This window comes from Brachyhypopomus gauderio, chromosome 4 (assembly GCF_052324685.1).
Source record: "Brachyhypopomus gauderio isolate BG-103 chromosome 4, BGAUD_0.2, whole genome shotgun sequence".
Lineage (NCBI taxonomy): Eukaryota > Metazoa > Chordata > Actinopteri > Gymnotiformes > Hypopomidae > Brachyhypopomus > Brachyhypopomus gauderio.
The window spans coordinates 17,458,324-17,477,727 of NC_135214.1; the positions used below are offsets into that span (position 1 = coordinate 17,458,324).

The 19,404-nt window shown below is 44.7% G+C and overlaps 1 protein-coding gene across 8 annotated transcripts in view; it reads left to right on the top strand.

Moving 5' to 3' along the window:
* myo3b (myosin IIIB) overlaps nt 1-19,404 on the top strand; it is an 82,428-nt gene that overhangs the window by 40,658 nt on the left and 22,366 nt on the right. For 7 of the 8 annotated variants that reach the window (XM_077002748.1, XM_077002750.1, XM_077002751.1 and 4 more), the window contains 8 exons: nt 10,826-10,905; nt 12,176-12,253; nt 12,599-12,804; nt 14,520-14,631; nt 15,177-15,339; nt 15,492-15,572; nt 17,066-17,144; nt 18,928-18,973. In XM_077002748.1, coding sequence (XP_076858863.1) covers nt 10,826-10,905; nt 12,176-12,253; nt 12,599-12,804; nt 14,520-14,631; nt 15,177-15,339; nt 15,492-15,572; nt 17,066-17,144; nt 18,928-18,973 — 845 coding nt within the window. Of the gene's footprint in view, nt 1-10,825; nt 10,906-12,175; nt 12,254-12,598; nt 12,805-14,519; nt 14,632-15,176; nt 15,340-15,491; nt 15,573-17,065; nt 17,145-18,638; nt 18,899-18,927; nt 18,974-19,404 lie in introns of those variants that run through there. The other variant, XM_077002756.1, reaches the window with a different exon arrangement.

The following is a 19,404-nucleotide window of genomic DNA, read 5'->3' on the forward strand; positions in this document are numbered from 1 at the left end:
GAGTATACCTGGCTGTGTTAGGAGTATACCTGGCTGTGTTAGGAGTGTACCTGGCTGTGTTAGGAGTGTACCTGGCTGTGTTAGGAGTGTACCTGGCTGTGTTAGGAGTATACCTGTGCATCAGCTGTGTGTTGTGTTGTCTTTGACTAGGACAAACACAACTGTACAGATACAAGAGTTGAATGAATGAATGAATGTAAGGCAGTAAAATATCGTACTTGCATAGGGACATGCAGGTGTGCTATCAGTTTTCTTGTTGTATCGGATACCTTTCTTCTGCCCATCATGGTGTGTGTGTGTGTGTGTGTGTGTGTGTGTGTGTGTGTGTGTGTGTGTGAGAGAGAGAGAGAGAGAGAGAGAGAGTGAGAGAGAGGCAGAGAGAGAGAGAGAGGTGTGAAAATTCACTGACATATTACATGCTTTTACCAGTCTCATTAACTCATTATGGCTGATATTGCAATAATGTGGAGAGAGAGAGATGAGCTTGGGTAGAGGTAGAGAGAGAGATGGGCTAAGGTGGAAGTAGAGAGAGAGATTAGCTAGGGTGGAGGTAGAGAGAGAGATTAACTTGGGTGGAGGTAGAGACAGATTAGCTAGGGTGGAGGTAGAGAGATTAACTTGGGTGGAGGTAGAGAGAGAGATTAACTTGGGTGGAGGTAGAGAGAGATTAGCTAGGGTGGAGGTAGAGAGAGAGAGATGGGCTAGGTAGAGAGGTAGAGGTAGGTGCAGGTGGAGGTAGAGAGAGAGATGTTGATGTAGTTGATGAGAGAGCAGAAGGGAAAGGGAAACTAGAGAGAGGGAGCATGACAGAGAGAAATAGAGAGGGGGGGGGGGGGGGGGGGGGGACACTCATCATCACACCCACCATATAAGTGCCAGTCTAGTCCTACTGTGTTTACACTCAGCCTGACCTATAACACTAACACAGATGTAGCAGCTAATTAGGTAAGATCATCTTGTGTGTGTGTGCAGTGGCGCAAAAAGGGGGCATGCAGCGTATGCGACGCATAGGGGCGCTGCACTAGAGGGGGCGCCAAATCGATGAGATATAATACTGAATTTGTGTCCATCTTACGTTCGCCACACACAACCCCCAACCCCACCCCCCCCTCAACATCTTTTGTTCGGGGGCGCCGATAGTATGTTTGCATACACCTCAGAAAGTAAGTAATTGCACCCCTGTGTGTGTGTGTGTGTGTGTGTGTGTGTGTGTGTGTGTGTGTGTGTGTGTGTGTGTGTGTGTGTGTGTGTGTTCAGAGATGTTCAAAAGTCACAAAATACAAATCCAAGTCTTTAGTCAATACAACATATACAGTATTACACACTCACCGGCCACTTTATTAGGTACACCTTGCTAGTACCGGGTTGGACCCCCTTTTGCCTTCAGAACTGCCTTAATCCTTCATGGCATAAATTCAACAAGGTACTGGAAACATTCCTCAGAGAGTCTAGTCCATATTAACATGATAGCATCACACAGTTGCTGCACATTTGTCTGCTGCACATCCATGATACGAATCTCCCGTTCCACCACATCCCAAATGTGCTCTATTGGATTGAGATCTGGTGACTGGAGGCCATTCAAGTACAGTGAACTCATTGTTGTGTTCAATAAACCAGTCTGAGATGATTTGCGCTTTATGACATGGCGTGTTATCCTGCTGAAAGTAGCCATCAGAAGATGGGTACACTGTGGTCATAAAGTACTCTGTATAGCTAAAATACTCTGTAAAATACTCTGTAGTCTAAAACAGGTAGGCTGTGTCATTGACATGATGCTCAATTTATATTATTGGAACCAAAGTGTGCCAGGAAAATATCCCCCACACCATTGCACCACCACCACCAGCCTGAACCATTGATACAAGGCAGGATGGATCCATGCTTTCATGTTGTTGATGCCAAATTCTGACCCTACCATCCAAATGTTGCAGCAGAAATCGAGATCAGGCAACGCTTGTTCAATATTCTGTTCAATTTTGGTGAGCCTGTACATCCATTTCTGTGGTGGCATGAACAAAACGTTTGGACCCACAGAACTGCCGTTCACTGGATATTTTCTCTTTTTCGGACCATTCTCTGTTAACCCTTTGTGCGTGAAAATCCCAGTAGATCAGCAGTTTCTGAAATACTCAGACCAGACCGTCTGGCACCAACAATCATGCCACGTTCAAAGTCACTTAAATCACCTTTCTTCTCCATTCTGATGCTCGGTTTGAACTGCAGCAGATCGTCTTGCCCATGTCTACATGCCTAAGTGCATTGAGTTGCTGCCATGTGATTGGCTAATTCAACATTTGCATGAACGGACAGTTGGACATCAACTGTGTGCAAAACACAACTAACTTTTTACTCAAATCTTTTCTTTGTTTAAATTCTGTGCATATTATACTCAAAACCTGACAATTTCCTTGTTCTTGAGCTCTTTTAACATTTCTGGATATAGAGCAAACTAGGTGTGAAATTTTTTTTGTTTTTTTAAATGAACAACAACTGCTAGCTAACATGACATAAACTGCTAGCTCACATAATATCCCTTTCTTAACAACTTAGCCATAAGTAGGCATGTCGGTAGGCTCAGCAGGTGTGTACTACATTTTTACGTAACACTGTTATTACATTTTCTTGGTCCTCCTGTCTTTCTAATCCCCACCATCATAGGGAGTTTTTCCTTGCCACTGTCGCCTTTGGCTTGCTCATTAGGGATCTGGACCCATACGATTGTAAAGCTGCTTTGTTACAACATGTATTGTAAAATGTGCTATATAAATAAATTTTATTTGATTTCACATTTGAAGAAGATGAAGTTTGAGACGGTCTTTGCACTGTCTGGTCTGATGAGGTCATGATAATGCCTCCATGACTGAACATCTCTACTGGTGCACTTGTGAAGGAAAAGTCTTGTGAAGAAAAAGACTTTTCCTTCTCCAAAAATTCTAAACAGTTTGTTTCGTCTCAGATGCCGCTGGTGTGTAGGAAATCGGTTCTGATAAGACACTCATTCTCGTTCTCTTATTTATTTATTTATTTATTTGCCTGTCATTGAAGGCCTTAGCTCTGCCTCCTGTCATTGAAGGCCTTAGCTCTGCCTCCTATCATTGAAGGCCTTAGCTCTGCCTCCTATCATTGAAGGCCTTAGCTCCGCCTCCTGCCCCACCTCCTCTGCTACTGCCAGGAGGACTGAAAAAAAGAAAATACTATTATCTATACAGCTATATACAAATAAATAAAATAATGATAAACTGTCACAACACATACACACACACATTTATGTTTATTTGTGTGCCATTTGCATTTGTACAGTTTGTCATTAATTGTTTTTGCAGTAATTTTCCCTACCCAGTACTCTCTCTAAATGTACTCACCATGTCATCTGGTGCCAGGTCATCAGAATCCAGCCAGAACAGAAGTCTGGGTCCACAAAGGCAGACAGTATGTACACTGTGTCCCCAGAAGGCAGCTCTCCACTATGTCCACCTGAATCTTCTGTCCCCATTATTACAAAAATGGAAGCTTAAAGCTTTCACAAATCCACTGGGACACTGAAGATTTTAGTTATCCAAATAAGTAGAGTGGACAAGTCGTAATGTTGAACTCCACCTGACGTAGCTGAGGGGAGACTATGGTTAACACCACAATCTTCCTCTACAAGAAGAGTGAAGAAGACACAATCTATGGGCTGTTCTCAGTGGACTGTTCAGTTTGCTGGTTTCTGTTAGTCCATCATGCACCACCAGCTGTACAGTAAAGCACTGAAGACGCTGTTCTCTGCATTTAGACTGAACTGATGCCAGAATCGTGATGATCATGCGCTGCCTCCCACATGCTGGGCTTCTGTCTCCTCTTCCTCACTCTCAGCTCAGGCTGCTGATGGGAAACACACTGTGAAGGCCCTTTTCATGTTGGAAGCATCATCAAGTTTATGCTTTATGTCACAGTTATCACAGATCTGTTCAAACTGGTACTGCTTCTTTCTCCAGTGTGGAACCCAGTAAATCTGTCATAACAGAACACACTGCAACCTGGTATTTGTCTTTACCAACTCAAAATGGGCCCTCATACCCAAAAAATCCACATGTGTTTCTCTCAGTCCTCATGTCTACTGTCACTGATACAGGTTCTGCCTTCTCTAAACTTGATTTGATGATGGTCACTTCACTTAACACCACACTTAACACTTAACACACCACGTCACTGTGCTCCAACTTGCAGAGTATTTGTCCTCCAGAACAGATATAAAATGCCTAAAATTGGAATTTCCATTCAGGAACAAGGGAATAATACAAGAAATTATAAGATCCTTTATGATTGCCTCTGTAATGACTTTCTGTCTGGGATGATTCTGGCTATATGGCTATATACAGTGTATGTAGTGTGTGTGTGTGTGTGGGTGTGTGTGTGTGTGTGTGTGTGTGTGTGTGTGTGTGTGTGTGTGTGTGTGTGTGTGTGTGTGTGTGTGTGTGTGTGTGTGTGTGTGTGTGTGTGTGTGTGTGTGTGTGTGTGTGTGTGTGTTTATGAAATGCCACTGCTGTGAGCATTATGACCCATAGTGCCATAGGTGGAAAGATTGCACAGACACACCCCCCCACACCCTGTTTGATAGCTCTGATTATCCTGCTGGTTTTCTACAGTCCTTCCTGCATGGTCAATACAGAAGTGTCCTCTGTTCAGAGGGTGAATGAAAGAGCGAGCTCACCTGACACTAAAGCCTTCTAATGCACCAGCATCACACAGTGACACACTGTCTGTGAGCAGGAGAGAGGGTGGGAGAGAGAGAGAGGGAGTGGGAGAGAGGGAGAGAGAGAGTGCACATTGCATATAATGATAACGAGAAGATTATCATGTATTTGTATTTTGTATGAGGTGTGTGACCTTATAAGCCAACATCTGCTAGACTGAACTAGAGGCAGCACCGAAGTTTCCCTGCCCCAGATTCCTCTGTGTACACACACACACACACACACACACACACACACACTGTAGTGCTGCTTTCCATTTCTGTGGTGGTATTTTTCTAAAGGTGTGCGGCACATCTGTGCAGCCATTGTTTATTCATGCAGCGGAGCCTTTGAAATGTGCTAAAATGCTTCCCACTCATTACAGAGCTCCTGCCACCCGTGGATTAGCACTTTGATGTCACCAATCCTCTTTCAAAGGCGGCTTTCTGTGCCATTAATCAGAGTTTAGCCTCTGAAGGCACAGCCAGAGAAAACATTTGGACATCTTGTGCAGAAACTTTTTAAAACGCACAGACTGCACTGCACATGCTTGAGTGGTACAGCCTGTCCTGTAGAGCGGCGCTCACGGCGTGTAGACGGTGGGGGGGGTTGTGTGGGGGTGGGGCGGGTGGAGTGGTGGGGTGTGTGGCGTGTGTTGTGTGTGGGGGGGGTCAGCCGAGCATTCAGGGCTCACATGTTCGCATTTGTGCATGCCTGTGTGTCTGTACTTGTGTGTGGATATAACTGTGTGTCTATGTACTTGTGTGTCTGTGGATATACCTGTGTGTCTATGTCATGGGTTAAAGTTCTCCGTCACTACGACGGATTTCCGTCATTTGATTTTTTTGGGGAAAAAATCCGTCAAATCATAATAAACAACACACGCGCGTGCTATCTGTTTTGTGGCCGAAATATGATTCTCACTGGCGCTCATCAGCGCTGGATGGATGACGGCGGTGTCATTTGATTGACTTGTGGTTCATTCCGCCTTCAGATTTGCGGATGTTACGTAGAAAAGTTTTTACCCCCCTCCTGCCTGGCGTGACCGTAGCGCGCGACTCTACACCTGCGCGAACGGCGGAGGCTACTTGCTGCGTCACATTCTTTTTGCAGTGTAGTCCGAAGCAATATGTGGTAGTATAAAGAAACACCCCTCAAAAACAGGGGAATGAACATTTACCTGACCAATTGTAATGTTGCATTAGTGCTGGAATTTAGGCTAAAGTACTTTAAAATGCTTGAAAATGTAACTACTTCGTTTCACAACAAATATCTGTCTGACTGAACAATTACGTTAACAAATACGAGCCTCTTGTAATTCCAGGACGAAACATGAGAGAACGTGAAGTCGTTAAGATTGGGCGTTTTGAAAATAAACCACCATTAAATAATGTGATAAAAAGCGAATTATTTCGAATCATTTCGAGTATATGTATAAATATTTAACTTAAATTTAACGTTGAGAACGCGTTGAAATGGACCTTGAAAGTGACGTACAAGTGCTTTAATTCCACCTTATAAAGGTGTATGAACCCGGCAAACATGACTTGGTTCACTGCGCTGAAGCGCTGTGCGCGCGAAGTTACAAAATTCGAGAGGTGCACGACTGCGAGGCTCTCGCGCACGGGTGGAGCCACCGCGATTACGTCATTTTCGGCGTGCGGACCCTCGCGCTGCTCACGCCACTCGTACTGCGTTAAGTATAAAGGCTTAAACCAGGCTTAACATGGATGGTGTTGTTCTGTTTGTATTTAAAACCTCTATCCAGTGGTGTTAATTTTTTTGTAACATACCTACTTAAAGCATGTAATCTTACGGCTTATGTTTTTGCGATGGTGAATCTGATAAAAACAAGAGAGCTTCATACCTCTCACCAGGATTCACTAAATTTGACTTGATCTTTAAATAATTTTCTGGAAGAGGACCCCCAGATAACTCCCATTAAATACACATTTATGTACATTTATTGCTCAGGTGTTCATTCTCTCTTCTCTCCTTACACAGGCTGTTTAGATAAATATACTTTATAAATGTGTTTATTGTGTAGAATTAGGCAAAAGAGGCCATGTCCCAACTACACCACATTTTCAGTAATTGCTGGCATTGTCTTTTGCCAGGAAAAAAATTTCAGTCAAATGAAAATTTCTTGCTTTAACCCATGGTCTATGTACTTGTGTGTCTGTGGATATACCTGTGTGTCTGTACTTATATGTCTGTGGATATACCTGTGTGTCTATGTACTTGTGTGTCTGTGGATATACCTGTGTGTCTGTACTTGTGTGTCTGTGGATATACCTGTGTGTCTCTTTTTTGTGTGTCTGTGGATATACCTGTGTGTCTATGTACTTGTGTGTCTGTGGGTATACCTGTGTGTCTGTACCAGTGATGTCTTACCACTTTTTTCGGTAACGAGTAATATAACGCGCTACTATTTCCAGTCCAGTAATCAGATTAAAGTTACTTATCCAAATAACTGTGCGTTACTATTTTTATTTTCCCTAGTAAAAATATATATTTTTGCTTTCTTCTTGGCTCAGTTCTACTTTTGCGTCTGACCGTAGCGCTCGACTCCGCACGCTGCGCGTGAACCTGTGAGAGCGCGAGCACGTTTTACAAGTCATTCTGTGCAGTGTCCTCCCGAAACGATATGTGGTAGTATAAAGAAATACCCCTCAAAAACAGGGGAAGGAACATTTACCTGACCAATTTTAATGTTGCTTTGTGTTCCACGTTTGAAAAGTGCTGGAATTTTGACTAACGTCGCCTAATTTAAAATGCTTGAAATTGTAATGGTATTTCGTTTCACAAGCTGTCTGACTGAACAGTTCGCTTGTATTACGTTTACAAATTAATTAATTAATTTACAAATAATACCGCGCAGCTACACAAACGTAATGTCTGTAATCTGTAGCGACTACTACTCCTCACAGCGAGTCTTGCCCTTTAAGTGACACTGGGGGGGAGTTGCCTGCGCGCGCCAGAGTTGCGTTATCAATAAAGATTCCCTCCTCTGGATTTTTGGATTAAGCAGTTTCTGCCTCGGTTACCGAACCTGCTTCAATACATTGTTACTGTTAAAAATGCACTTCCAATAAAGTGAGTATTGGAAAATTTTATTTTGCTGCTGAATGTAACTACTAAAGTAACAGGTAATTGTAATCTACCGTAGTTACTTTTAAAATCAAGTAATCAGTAATGTAACTAAGTTACTTTTAAAAGGAGTAATCAGTAATCAGTAATCGGATTACTTTTTCAAGGTAACGTAGCCATCACTGGTCTGTACTTGTATGTCTGTGGGTATACCTGTGTGTCTGTACTTGTGTGTATGTGGATATACCTGTGTGTCTGTATGTGTGTGTCTGTGGATATACCTGGGTGCCTGTACTTGTTGTATGTGTCTGTGTGCATATGTCTGTGTATCTAAGTGTCTATAGGTATACCTGTGTGTTTGTGTACCTGTGTATCTGTTTCTGTACCTGTGTACTTGTTTAATTTAATGTGCCATATTTTGTCAATTGTGATTTTTTATACCGCATCGAAATTTGTCCTCCGCTTTTAACCCATCTGTGCAGTTAGAACGCACACACACACTAGTGATTACTAGGGGGCTGTGGATCACACATGCCCAGAGCGGTGGGCAGCCCTAGCCCGGCGCCCGGGGAGCTGTTGGGGTTAGGTGCCTTGCTCAAGGGCACCTCAGTCATGGCCTCAGGTCTGGGAATCAAACCCACAATCCTCCGGTCACAAGACCAGTTCCCTACCACCAGGCCATGACTGCCCCAAACTGAGTGTCTGTGGGTATGCCTGTCTGTTCGTGTACCTGTGTGTTTATGTACCTGAGAGTCAGTGGATATACCTGTGTGTCTGTGTGTGTATGTGTTTGGGACTTTGGGTGTATGCATGTGTCTATAAACTCTTAGCTTTGTGTTTGTGTGTATCCCTGTGTGTCTATGTACCAGTCTGTTTGTGTGTATCCCTGTGTTTCAGTATACCAGTGTGTTTTTGTGTATCCCTGTGTGTCAGTATACCAGTGTGTCTGTATGTATCCCTGTATGTCTGTATACCAGTGTGTTTGTGTGTATCCCTGTATGTCTGTATACCAGTGTGTTTGTGGTTATCCCTGTGTGTCAGTATACCAGTGTGTTTGTGTGTATCCCTGTGTGTCTGTGTACCAGTGTGTTTGTGTGTATCCCTGTGTGTCTGTATACCAGTGTGTTTGTGTGTATCCCTGTATGTCTGTGTATCTAATGCCTGTATATCTGTTTGTCTATATATCTGTATGTCTGTATATCTGTATGTTCCTATGTCTTTATATCTGTATGTCTGTATATCTGTATGTCCGTATGTCTGTATGTCCGTATGTCTGTATATCTCTATGCATGTTTGTTTTTGAATGTTCTGCTGTAGGTCATCCTAGGCCTGTCACGATAATTACATTATCGACTACGATAATTTTTTTAACCGCGATCATTTTTGCTGATGTCGATAATTGACCATTGGGTTTCCGCTCAAATTTGTTTACATGAGAATAAACCGCAACTACGTTAGATTTCAATAACGTCAATAACAGTGCCTCCACGCACACAGGTGGAGATGTGATAGCTCACGAACATTCGAGGCTAATAGGACTCAAAATTATTCGCTTTTTATCACATTATTTAATGGTTGTTTATTATAGTGACCGTAGCACGCGACTCCGCTCACCTCGCGCGAACGGTGAAAGCGTTGTTGTTCGAAACGATATGTGGTAGTATAAAGAAGAAACACCCCTCAAAAACAGGGGAAGGAACATTTACCTCACCAATTTTAATGTTGCTTTGTGTTTCAGGTTTGAAAAGTGCTGGAATTTGGGCTAAAGTACTTGAAAATGCTTGAAATTGTAACTACTTGGTTTCACAACAAATATCTATCTGACTGAACAGTTCTCTTGTATTACGTTAACAAATACAAGCCTCTTGTAATTCCAGGACGAAACATGAGAGAACATGAAGACGTTAAGATTGGGCGTTTTGAAAATAAACAACCATTAAATAATGTGATTAAAAAGTGAATTATTTCGAATCATTTCGAGTATATGTATAAATATTTAACTTAATTAAGTTTAACGTGCTGGGAAATATTGAAATGGACCTTTAAAGTGACGTACAAATGCTTAAATTGCATGAATTAAACTCCGCATACTCCGAATATGAACCCTGCAAACATGACTTTGTTCATTGCGCTGAAGCGCGGCACGCGCGAAGTTACAAAATTCGAGAGGTGCACGATCTCGCGAATCGACAGTGCGTGAGGCCACAGCGATTACGTAATTTTCGCCGCGGAGACCCTCACTCGGCTCGCGATGCATCAAGTTTAAACCAGTCTTAAACCAGGCTTAACTCGCTATATAACCAAAGAGATGCTGCCGTTAAATACAGTCAAAAAGAAAACATTTATAAACATGCTGCAAAGATTTGACATGCAGTATGAACTGCCAAAGAAAACCTATATCTCCCAAACTGCCATTCCATACCTTATATAATGAAGTCACGCGTTCTGAAGGAGATTAAAGACATCTCATTTTACTCTGCCACTACAGATATGTGGTCAAGCTCAAATATGACCCCATACATGAGCTTTATAATACATTACATTACTGCAAACTGGTGTAATTGTATTATTATGCTACTATATTATTATTGTGGCACATTGTCTTAAAGCTCCTTTGGGGAGCCCAGAAGCAAGAAAAAATTCTATAATGGCACTTTAAAATGACAATATTATCGTTTATCGCAATAATTTCTGGGACAATATATCGTTCTGAAAATTTTGTTATCGTGACAGGCCTAGTCATCACATTAGTTCACGTGAATTCACATTAGTTCACGTTAGTTCACATTAGTTCACATTAGTTCACATTAGTTCATGTGAGTTCATATTAGTTCACGTGAGTTCATGTGAGTTCACATTAGTTCACGTGAGTTCACATTAGTTCTCATTAGTTCTCATTAATTCACGTGAGCTCTTGGCACACGGGGCCCTTACTGTTGCTCCATGTGCTTTTGTAAACTGCTGCTTCATAATTGTGTCATTCTAAGTGTGTAACCAGGTGGGTTCTTGTTTCCCAGGTAACCTGGCAACCTCCCGGGCCAGAGTGATGGCAGCCTCACGATCCCTCCCTTCCCCGCTGGGCCCTGGGCGTAGCAAGGTGGGGACCCGCCAGCTCAAACATTCCCAAATAAAGCCTCATGATCTCAACTCTGTGAAGCTCTTCGCTTGTATCTGTTCATTCTGCCTCCGTCTCTCTCTCTCTCTCTCTCTCTCTCTCTCTCTCTCTCTCTCTCTCTCTCTCTCTCCTAAAATCCTTGAACACTGAAGCATACACAGTGTTCTGAATCTAACATCTAAATCACATGAATTAGCAGTGACTCAGTCTTCATGCAGTGTAGCTGCTCTGACTGATAGGAATCACAGCTCATAATATGCTCACAGCTTCGTGCACAATATTATTTTACACTAACAGGTGGCTGTTAAACGGTCCAAATGATTTTGCGGCCGTAGATTTCGCTCATGCCTGCAGAAATCAGAACTGCGTCGCTTCCCTTTGAAGCTGCATTGATAGTGATAAGAGCTTGTGTGAAGCTTCCCACGTTTGTTAGAACACGTCCGCGTTCCCTCGGCACGGAACCAGGGCGCCTTTCCGAACGGCTTCTCTGACAGCCGTGACGCGTCACAGACATCTCGGAGTGGGACCCCAACAGGAAGGTTGACGGTTTCTCTCCCATTTCTCACGCCAATGCAGTGGAATCCCCCAGTGAGTCTCTCTCCGCATGCCCAGAGGAAATGGAGTATAAAGATATGGACTTTACTGTATAGGCTATATTTGATGAGCGCGGGAAGAAGAGATCGCCGTAGAGATGATGGCCATTGAGAAGATCGCGTAGTGCGTCCTTGTTAGGAGTAGCAGTTTTTTTGGGGATGACCAGACTGGTTACGAGAGGGACCCTAGAGTGTTAATGCCGTTATGGCTTGGTGATGTTTTTTTAGGGTTTATTGTCTTGCAAAGCACATACAATGAAATCAGCCATTATCCTAATCCCAGTTTAATGGAGATAACGTCACATTCTTGTGCATTCTTCTATCCCAGAAGGGGTGGAGGTTTAGTCCTGTGTTCAGCATATCCATATAAAGGCTTCTGATGTTGAACTCTGAATGTAGTGAGAATGTATGAGAATGAGAACATCTGTTGCAATATCTGTACTATAAAAAAGACAAGCAGCAACTTTCAGGCCAACACCCAGCATATTTAGTTTTTGAGACTAAATTGTGCATTTTCATACTTCTTTCTGTTGGTACTTTTTATAAATTAAAAAGGAAATATGAGATCAGTCCTAATGTTAGAGATGAGAGTATGTCTGCATTAGTGCGTCACCGATGCAAGCTAAGATTAAGGGTGATGATGATGATGATGATTTCAGGTGGATACCATGGAGATGATGCGACACCCAGAGGAGACCACCAACATGAGGAGGCAGACTGTGGCGTCTTACTTCCGTGTGAGCATCTGGCCGATCATTACTCACTAGCTGTATGTGCTACAGTACTGAGACTTTGTACACCACAAACACTTCAAACATGAAGCAGTTTTGTTCTTATTAAGGAAACCTGTGACCATACTGAGAGTTCTTACCTATCATTAGTACCTCTGGGGCCATATGAGCACTGGTAGCTGTGTGTACATGTGTGTACGTGTGTGTGTGTGTGTGTACGTGTGCGTGTGTGTGTGTGTGTTTGTGTGTGTGTGTGCGTACGTGTGTGTGTGTGTGTGTGTATGTGCATGCACATGTGTGTGTTTAAGGTCGTGGCTGTGGTGTGATTGGCCTATGCTTGTGCTTTGCCAGTACTCTCTGATGGACCTCCTGTCTAAGATGGTGGTGGGCAGGCCACACTTTGTGCGGTGCATTAAGCCCAACGAGGGGCGTGAGGCCCTGTGTTTCTGTGAGGAGCTGGTGCTGGCGCAGCTACGCTACACGGGCATCCTGGAGACCGTCGCCATCCGCCGGCAGGGCTACTCACACCGCATCACCTACGACGAGTTCGTCAGCAGGTAGGGGATCGTGTGGGAGGGTGAGAGGGTGAGAGGGCAGGTGAGAGGGTTAGAGGGTAAGAGGGTGAGTGGGTGGGTGAGAGGGTTAGAGGGTAAGAGGGTGAGAGGGTAAGAGGGTGAGAGGGTGGATGAGTGGGTGGGTGAGAGGGCAAGAGGGCAGTAGGTGGGCAAGCAGGTGGGCCAGAGGGCGGTGGGTGGACCAGGGGGCGAGTGATTGTGCAGGTTGTGGAGCAACTGTGTGCGTGTAGAACCCAGCACGCTTTAAACCCGGGGGCCTTCACAGAACACAGCACAAGACAAAAAGACTGGCTGACTAATTAAACAGAGCAGGTGGAGCACAGACACTAATGTGGAGCAGTAACTACACCCTGAGAGGAGGGTGTGGAGATTCAGAGGGAGGTGCTTATCAGAGAAGGTGTAGTGGAGACTCGGCAGGAAGCAGGTGAGACCAGCTCATGGTTTACTGGCTTCTTCCCAGTTCGTGATTCTGACGGCAGAGGCGAGCTAGGGTAAGGAGCGGCCGGGTCTGCGGGTCTCCAGGCATTGACTCCTCCTGAGTTCTCTTCACCTCCTCTTCGATCTCTTTTGCGCTTTTCCGTAAAGGTTGGCGAGGTTATATTTTGGGTTGATTTATTTGAGTTGTAGTAATGAGGGAGGATTGTTTCACTGATAATTGAATGTCAACCTCCTGACAATAGAAATGTGGCAAAAATACATTGTGTTAATTAAAACGACTGGAGTACTTTGAAGGGATGGGTCGAATTTTACAGAAGACGTGTTTCATTTGAGGAACTCGCTCTGTCTGTCTGTCTATCTCTCTCTGTCTCTGTATCTGTCTCACTCTTTCACTCTCCCTTGCTCTTTCCCTATAGTTCTAAAGAGTGGATTAACATGTAGGTCATCCCTTTTCCGTAAGTGCCTTGCACTCTTTTGCCCTCAGAAGGGACGTGACAACCCATGAGCCCTCCCTCCATTTCTGACTGCCGTCGTCTAGAGCAGACGACTGTCCTGATCATCTCATTCTCTCATTCCTCCTGCCTGGCTTCAGCTATCCTGAACCTCTGCAGTTTGTGACCACCGAGTCCATATTTAGTGAGCCCAGAAACGCCCCACCCATCGGACGAACAGACCCGCTGTTCTCTGCCACTGCAGAACTGGCTTAAATTTGTATGAACTCATCAAAGCATCGTCAGAAGTCATGGAGGATTCCGCTTTGTGTTCTTCATCAAAGAGGCGGCAGGTATCAGCACAAGTTAATACGAAAGGTTGGATAGTGGTGAATCTCTGTCCATGTGGAAACACCGTAGTCGTTATCTTCCCCCGTGTTGTCATCGAGCTCCCGGGATCACCCCGTCCCTGCGGCTGGGGGGAGTGGGGGTCTCCGGATACACATGTGTGGGGCGTCGTGATCGTGCAGCAGAGCAGGACATGTCGTCATGTTTGGAGATGCTGTACTAACAGACGATTCGAATATGAATTTACGCCACTTCAATGAAAGTTACAGGGGTTCTTTTGGGGTTACATTTGTGTGCAGGTCTTTGTGTCTTAAATTAGAGCCCTAAGTGAGTCCTATTTGAGATTTAATATATGATATATCTCTCATGCTCCGCCTCATCACGAGAGGACGCTGATCTTTGTCCGCGATCCTGTCTGCCATTTTTCCCGCTGTAATGTGAGTGTGGGTTGCCAGGTCTGTGCTTTACCCTCCCGCTCAGGTACTACTACCTGGCCTTCCGCGCCCACCACGTTCCGGACAGCAGCAGAGAAAACACCGTCGCCATCCTGCACAGAGCCAAGCTGGACAGCTGGGTCCTGGGAGAGACCAAGGTACCGACGCACGCCACTTCAGAGAGGAGGCACCGTGATGAAATACCTGTTCCACTGCCCGGCCTCCTGTTCGCCCCCACCCCCATCACCCCCACCTCCTCCACCCCCACCCCATCACCCCATCCACTGCATACAAAACAAACCCAAACTCTTTGATTTTCTCACTCTGCCTCTCATTCCTACTGCTTTTCATTTTCTCATTGCTCTCCTCCTCTCTCCATCTCTCTCTCTCTCTCTCTCTCTCTCTCTCTCTCTCTCAATCACTCCCTCTCTGTCTAAGGAGTTAAACCCCTACAGAGAGGTTGTTATCTATGAGTCTAATTTACCAGATGGTCGGCATCTGCACCTTTGAGGAAAAAAAAATGAAATAAGAAGTTCAAAGAGTGTGTGGTTCCCCTAGAAACCACTTGACTGCAATCATTGTGTATTTCTCAAAGGTGAGCGGAGGTACATGGATGTGTAGTTTGCATCTGTCTTCGTGTGGGTGTGTGTGCGCGCTGGCATGCGTGCGTGCGCGTGTGTGCGCGCGTGTGCGTGTGAGACAGGTGTTCCTGAAATACTACCACGTGGAGCAGCTGAATCTGTTAGTGCGCGAGGTGCAGGCGCGGGTGGTGGTGATCCAGGCCTACACCCGGGGCTGGCTGGGCGCACGCAGGTACCGCAGACAGAGGGAGAAACGCAACAATGGCGCCATTATCATCCAGTCAGGTAGAGCGCAGCTACGGCGGGTGGAGTCCTCCACCTCTTCCTCCTCCACCGCTCATATCGTATTACAAAGACCCGAAAAACGTTCTCTTTATCTTTTTATCTGTTTATCTTTATCTGTCGTTCTCTTTATCTCTCTCCTGCCGTCTCTCCAGCGTGGAGGGGTTATGTGGCCCGCCAGAACCTGAAGAACATCAAACGAGAGCGCGAGAGGGCAGCCGTGTGCATCCAGTCAGGTACATGACTCCGCCCCCGACACGCCCCTGCACCTCCAGGCCCCGCCCACCAGCTTCACCGCTTTCCTTGTGTGACGACGCGTGTTTAGTTTCTTACCCGCCTATCTATCCAGAATCTTTAACAGTGCAGCTTTTCACTAAATATTGTTTTTTTTTTCACAAATAGGCCCATGACACAGAGATTATGAATTAATAATGCAGAGGAAGCCAGGGAAAGTTTGAAAGTTTGGCCCATGCCGTGGTGTCCGTGTCTCAGTAGAACAGCGCATACTGAGATCCTTTCTTCTCTTTCATCTCTTTCCCAGCATAGACGGTGAGGGAGGGGGAGGCGAGTGGGGGGCGTGGGGGCGTTGGGGGGGTTTAGCCCCTTCTGTTTCTTTGCCACTTCCTCTCTCAAATTCCCTCCCTATTACGGCTCCCACATACCAGAAACAAGATGCCTTTTTATACTGTCAACCTTTTCATCTGAAATGTAAATGAATTCTTACTCACTGCGGCCTGACAGAGATCAAAGCGGACATATTAACCTTCTCACCCCCCCCCCCCCCCCCTGCCACCCCCCCCTTTGAGGATGTGGGCTGTGAAAGTGGGAGGGAGAGGGGGTAGCAGGGTACCAGGGGGAGGCACGAGGGAGGGAGGGAGGGAGGGAGGGAGGGAGGGAGAGATGACATTGTTCTGCCCTCCTCTTTTTTGGGACAGGCACCCTTTCTCTCTCAATCTCTTTCTCTGTGACTCGTATTTATACACACACACACACACACACACACACACATATATATATATATATATATATATATATATATATATATATATATATATATATATATATATATATATATATATTATATAGTGTGTGAGTGTGAGTGTGTGTGTGTACATACGAGAGTACGTGTGTGTGTGTGTGTGTGTGTGTGTGTGTGTGTGTGTGTGTGTGTGTGTGTGCGTGTGTGTGTGTGTGTGTGTGTGTGACTAAACTATCTCTATTTCTTTCACTCTCTGCTCTCCACATGTCTCACAATTTAAATCGCTTGTAAACAGCCCAGATTAACAAACATGAAAACAACATAGTCCCGTCATTTGTGTGTGAGTGTGTGTGTGTGAGAGTGTGTGTGAGTGTGTGTGCGTGCGTGCGAGTGTGTGTGTGTGTGTGTGTGTGTGTGTGTGTGTGTGTGTGTGTCTTCATGGGTAGGACTGGTAGGATTCTATGATAAATGTTGGGCCTGGACCTCCCACTATGACACTGCAGTACTCATTGTTGCATGTGTCTTTGAGGTGTGCATGTTGAAATAAGAGTGGACCACTCACAAGCAGGGAAGGAATAGCACACACTTCCAGAACCATGAACCAGTAAAACCATCAACACAACTCACTCTCTCCCAGTCTCTCTCACTCTCATCTATCCTCTCATCATTTTTGTATGAGCTGAAAATTTTTCTGAAAAAAATGAAAAGTAAAAAAAGATGTGTGTGTGTGTGTGTGTGTGTGTGAGATAGCTTACAGGGGACACAAAGTACGCAGAGAAGTCAGACAAATGCACCAGCACTCTTCCTCCTCAACCTCTTCATCACTAAGGTATGTCTGTGTCTGTTACTCTAGAACTGTAATACGTCAGTGACCTTGTGTGTGTGTGTGTGTGTGTGTGTGTGTGTGTGTGCGTGTGTGTGTTACTGCATGTACATGTGTTTATGTGTGTATTTGGCTAGGCTGTTGTTAAAAACATGAAAGTCCTTGCAGGTCAGTCTTTGTGTGCATGTGTTGTTTTCCTGCCAAGCCTCTCTCACTACACTATTTACATTTACTCTTTCTTTCTTTCTTTCTTTCTTTCTTTCTTTCTTTCTTTCTCTCTCTCTGTGTCTCTCTCACACACACATACACACACACACAGAACAGGATTTGGCGTATCATCTACACATTTGCCGGCATAATTTCTCTTCTTTCTTCATTACATCCTTCCTTAACACCTAAATCTTTCCTCCTCCCTCCCTCTCTCTCTCTCCCTCTATCCCACCCTCTAATAAGTGTAGTAAATATCCTTCTGTGTGTGTGTGTGTGTGTGTGTGTGTGTGTGTGTGTGTGTGTGTGTGTGTGTGTGTGTATTTATGCGCGCGTGTGTGAAGATATTTTTCATTTGAACAAACTACTTTTTCAAATCAGTATAAATAAATTATCACATATTCAATGTAATACTTCACAAACTCTCAAGCGTAATCTGACATCATCAGACAGAGCAGCTCTCCCTCCACCACAGAGCATCTTCATTACACCATCCCAACACCATCCATGTTGCTCTTAACTATAAACATTTAGCGCTCGTGCTACAAAGATCTGACATCTAATTCACCTGATCAAAACATTTATTGAGTTCAGAATGGGTTGACAATGCAGAATGTTTTAATGTTAAGATGGAGTGTTAAAAATGCTTGGATCTGCAGTCCTATAAAAGTCTTTCTGTGCAGTTCCATAGTTACTCAACGGTGCTGTTTCATCAGGTGGTCTTAGCATCACTACCGACATCATGAAGACATGTTGTGAAATATTAGGATATATGACATTATTTCACTGTACCTGTTCCAGGAAGACAGATTTCATTTGATGACTCATTTCTCTTGATCCAAAGTTTACATGTGTGCATGTGTGTGTGTGTGTGTGTGTGTGTGTGTGTGTGTGTGTGTGTGTGTGTGTGTGTGTGTGTGTGTGTGTGTGTGTGTGTGTGTGTGTGTGTGTGTGTGTGTATGCATGTGTAAGTGTAGGTGTGCATGCGGGTGTGTGGGGTGGTGTGTGCGCACGTGCATGTATACATGTACATGTGTGTAGGTGTGTATGTGAATGTGTGATGTTGTGTGTGTGTGTGTGTGTGTGTGTGTGTGTGTGTGTGTGTGTGTGTGTGTGTGTGTGTGTGTGGCGGGGAGGGGGGGGCGCTCGGCGAGGATTTTTGCAGGCTTGTTTACATCCTAATTCTCAGTGGTGAAACTTCAAACCTCAAACTTTACTATGCTGTTTAATCTTTGCTGGAGAGGATCCATATAGATTTATTTTGACATCAACTGCCCGTTTTCCTTCTGGAAGGTTCATTAGCTAGCCTGCATGCTGATGGGTTTTCCGTCTCTGAGCCAGAGGTTGGTTGAAACAAATCAATCTTTTCACTCTGTCTCACTCTTCACATCTGTCTCTGAAATGTTCGTAGTGCCTCATGTTCTTGTGTTGCTTTCACCTCATAGGTTTTGGTAAACGCACAAACATTCCTGGTTCTGACAGTGTGTTGTTCCTATTGTTCCTGTCGTTATGTTTTGTTACATCTCTGTGAATAATGTAGTAATTAAGCAGTAATAATTCATATAAATTGTTTTCTCCTCAGGGAAGGTTCAAAACGGCACTCTGAACGTCAGATCCATAACAAGCAGGTCAGACATGGATGTTCTGTGTGGCTCTGTGTTCATCAGTCATTCTTCTGCTTCTAACAGCTGACCTGCAACCCTTCTTGGAGAAGTCTCTCTCTCTCTCTCTCTCTCTCTCTCTCTCTTTCTCTCTCTCTCTCCCTCTCCCATTTTTGACATAAGTCCTTGAGACAAAAGAGAGGTAGCTGGAATGGAACGTCCATCTTGGCGGAGGAAAGAGAGGGAGAGAGCAGGCCGGAGAAGGGGAGAGAGGGAGCGGAAGGAGGAGGGTGGCAGGGCTGAGAGAGAAAGGGAGGTACACCGAAAAGAGAGAATCAAAAGGCTGGAAATTTGCGGCGGAGTGTAAATGCTAGCTTCTCCCCGAGGTGATTTGTCTTTGCACTCTTCTCTCTACAGATGTTAGAGGCCTTTTTTAGTAAAGACCTGAGGTTCTTCAC